General features: G+C 28.4%; 1 protein-coding gene across 1 annotated transcript in view; it reads left to right on the top strand.

Annotated features, from left to right (window-relative positions):
* LOC108688065 (dynein regulatory complex subunit 7-like) overlaps positions 1 to 3746 on the top strand; it is a 131207-nt gene that overhangs the window by 122567 nt on the left and 4894 nt on the right. The window contains exons 2-3 of the mRNA XM_018194157.1: positions 1691 to 2044; positions 2839 to 3253. Coding sequence (XP_018049646.1) covers positions 1691 to 2044; positions 2839 to 3253 — 769 coding nt within the window. The remainder of the gene's footprint in view (positions 1 to 1690; positions 2045 to 2838; positions 3254 to 3746) is intronic.

Below are 3746 nucleotides of genomic sequence, written 5' to 3'. Positions count from 1 at the left end.
AATAATATATAATTAATAATTAATAATAATAAATATGCTATTCAGTAAGCTGATGAAATGGATACGATCCGGTACGTCACGATCACGTGAATTGTATGTGATTTTTCGTGTGTATTATGAACAGCAGCAACGAAATTTTACCAATTATATGCTGGAAATTTTACCAATTATATGCTAATGTGCAGATGCTTGTAAAAAGGTAATTTATTTCCCTGCTACATCGATGCAGCACACTTTACACAAAAATATTCAAATTTTTTAAAAGACTCACGTGCACATACAAAATAATTTTAATTACACATATTTAGGATAATTAATTTTATGTCGAAATACTAAGGCTGTAGCTGATTTTGATACTACATGGCTAAGGATTATTTTAATACCAAAATCATGCGAGCACCAAATTCTTTGGCGAGCAGTTAATGGAACTTAGGACTCGGCATCATCGATCGGAGTTAATTATATTTATTTATTTATTTATTTTTATCCTTTTATGGGTAGCAACAAATTTGAATTTTATCTTTCGAATATATATAAAACCTAGATTATTTTGGATGTGAATACATATGAAGATATGTGTGTCTTTAAATATTAGTGTCGTGTACACGGTGGAGCCTGAGTACGTGTTGATATGTTTAAAATAACGTTATATTTGAAAATATTTTTGCTTTATTTTGAAGCACTAAATTCTCTATATACTTGTTTTTTATATACGTCCACTATATATATGTTTTTTATTATGGAGATCCAGCTTGTAATTAAGCTAGGGATCTCTCCCTTTTTTTCCTACTAAAATAAGCAGTAAAATTCGAGCACTAAAATTCGGAATAGAGTAAAAGTTAGAACTTAAAAAGTATTAAATTTTTAACCTTGATTTTCGATGGAAGGTCCAGCTTAATAGACATGAAATAATACTGTAAGTATTATAAGTATTAAATAAATAATTACGCCTATTTATAAAAAAATACAAATATTAAATTTCTTTAAGGAAAGCATCTAATATAAAATAACAAGTCATGAATTAAATAAACTTAATGATAACTTCAACTTAGTCATTAAAAAAATTAAATATTATAAACAAAACATCAATAATAACAGTACTTTTAATACTCAATACACCAACCAATTTAAAATTTACAATTTTTAATTTCTCCAAAGATTCATATATGAATATATATGTATATATATTTAATTTACGACGCAATAATACAATTTAATTGTAAAAAATATGGAATTTTACAATATATTGTATATTGCAAAATTCCACAATTTCTTACAATTATATTGGATAATAATATAACAAAAATGCATTATGGTATCATAGAAATATAATATACTTATCTATGAAACATCCAGATAGTAATAAATCATGCAATAATATTAAACATCTCCGAAGCTTGAACGATTAGCTAATGTGATATAATTAATACACAAATTTCCATAGGAGTTTTTCAATTATTAATAATGATGCAATTCTTGATGCAATTTTGTATGCAAAATCGTAATGTCTCAATTCAATTGTATTTCTAAATTTTTATTAAATCAAGAAGAATTTTTATTAAATCAAGAAGTGTTAGAAACACTTCTAAAAGATCATCGTTGTAAAATCTTAATATATTAAAATTAAATTGACTAAAAGACAATATTGAGTGAGAATTCCTATTTTAATAATTACGATCCCTTCTTTCAGCCCGAACATTTGTGTTCGCCGACATGGGTATTAAACTTTCAGAAAGGTAACAGTTTCGAATGCGCGACGCTTTTGGTAAGCTTATTGCTGGGACAGGGTTATAATGCATTCGTGGTGAGCGGATATGCATCACGCGAGCAAGTGTTTTGTGATCTGACCAGAAGAACTTGTCCGTATTTACCGAAAATTGAGCAAGCACCACCACCGATGGAAAAGCCTAAACTCATCAAGTATCAGTTAAAGCCACCACCTGATTTCAGGAGTCAATTTCTCTTAGAGTTGGAAACTCGCGAGAAAGCAAAAGCGGAGGCAGAATTACAACGACAAGAAGAAGAGCGTCAGAGGATGATCATGGTACGTGTATAAAAATTTCTATTTCATCTCCGATGTTATTTAATTTATTTGTAATAATATATAAAGTCAAAGGCTACAAATAAAATAAATCATCACAATAAAAACATTCATAAAAGCTACTAACACTAGATTGAAATTGAAACACTAGATTGTGTAAAAGAATATATATTTAATTTTAACATATATAATTCTTTTACATAATTTCCATCCAGACTTTCATAGGCTTTTATTGTGATGATTTATATTTGAAATAGTTTTGAAATGGATATAATAACAATCGAAAGAGTCAAACATCAAAACAAAATACAAAACAATCGAAAGAGTCAAACATCAAAACAAAATACAAAACAATCGAGTAAGAAAGAATCAAATATCAAAACAAAATACAAAACAATCAGTTAGAAAGGGCATGTAAGAATCAAATTAAATAAAATTCAAATTTGTTTTTGTATATTAAGAAGCTTTTGTTTAATTTAATTGGCTTTATATATCTTATTCAATAATGACGTGTAATAAGAATTTAAGAGATTTTTTTCTTCACTGAAGGTATTGGGTTGTCCGGAAAGTTCGTGCCGATGTTGAAGGAAAATTGAAACGCAGAAAATTTAAATTTTAGTATACATTTAAATTACATAAGTTAATCGGCACAAACTTTCCGGACAACTCAATACATTAAGACTAAAATTTAAAAAATTTCTTCTCTTTGTAAAGCTTACTACCGATTTTATGATTATAATTATAATTTGATATATTAATTTGCATCGCAATCATTCATTCAATCTTATGGTCCTAAGGAATTCGAGCATCCGCAGCCTGATAAATATTTCGGTCAACGAATACATGCATGGGTGGTTATTTTACCAAACGATAAAGATGTGAGAAATCAAGAAATTATTGAACCGATCTTCCTTGAACCTTCTTCTGGAATGTTTTACAATCCAGCCGATGAAGAAACTAATTTGTGGTATCTGGGAGTGGAGAGTATTTGGAATGATCAAAATTACTGGGTGAATATGCAGCCTCGCGAAAACGGTTGCGCGAAAATTAACTGGGATTTGAGCAAAATCGAATTCTGGGAGCATTTGCTTCCTGGTGAACCGCAAATCGTACAAAAAGACACGGAAATCGAGGAAGATATTGCCATAAAGCAAGAAAAGCATTTGGACATGCCGGCTTCGTATGTGAGTGAAATCCGAATTCACAGTTTAGGTACATATTTTTTTAGATCAATTTTCCTCTCGAAAGGAGAAACTGATTAACTTCATAAAATATACAAGCAAAGAAAGTTGATGAACACTGTTAGAAATGTTTGTGAATTTACAATACACTTCGAATAAAAATGTGCAATAAATTTACAAACCATATAACAATTTTACTATTATTTCACAATATTTGTAAATTTACAATAGAAATTTGTTGTGAATTTATAAAATTGGTGTACATGTGCGCATTAGAGATTTGCATTATGCTGTACCACAAAATTTTATTGTAATTTCACAAACATATCTCTTTAAATTTGCAGCACATTTTGGTTGAATAAAAACTTTCAACACTTTTCTGGAAGTTTACAACAGAAATTTCTTACAATGAAGTTATAAATTAATCATATACTTTGATACTGAAAATTTTGATTGGAAAATTTATAAAAAGTGAAGTTGATCAGCTTAGCCTCATATCAAATATTTATTAATATATATAATAT

The sequence above is a fragment of the Atta colombica genome, unplaced genomic scaffold (assembly GCF_001594045.1).
Source record: "Atta colombica isolate Treedump-2 unplaced genomic scaffold, Acol1.0 scaffold225, whole genome shotgun sequence".
Lineage (NCBI taxonomy): Eukaryota > Metazoa > Arthropoda > Insecta > Hymenoptera > Formicidae > Atta > Atta colombica.
Note: the sequence above shows the minus strand (reverse complement) of the source record. Positions and strands in the feature narration are given on the sequence as shown.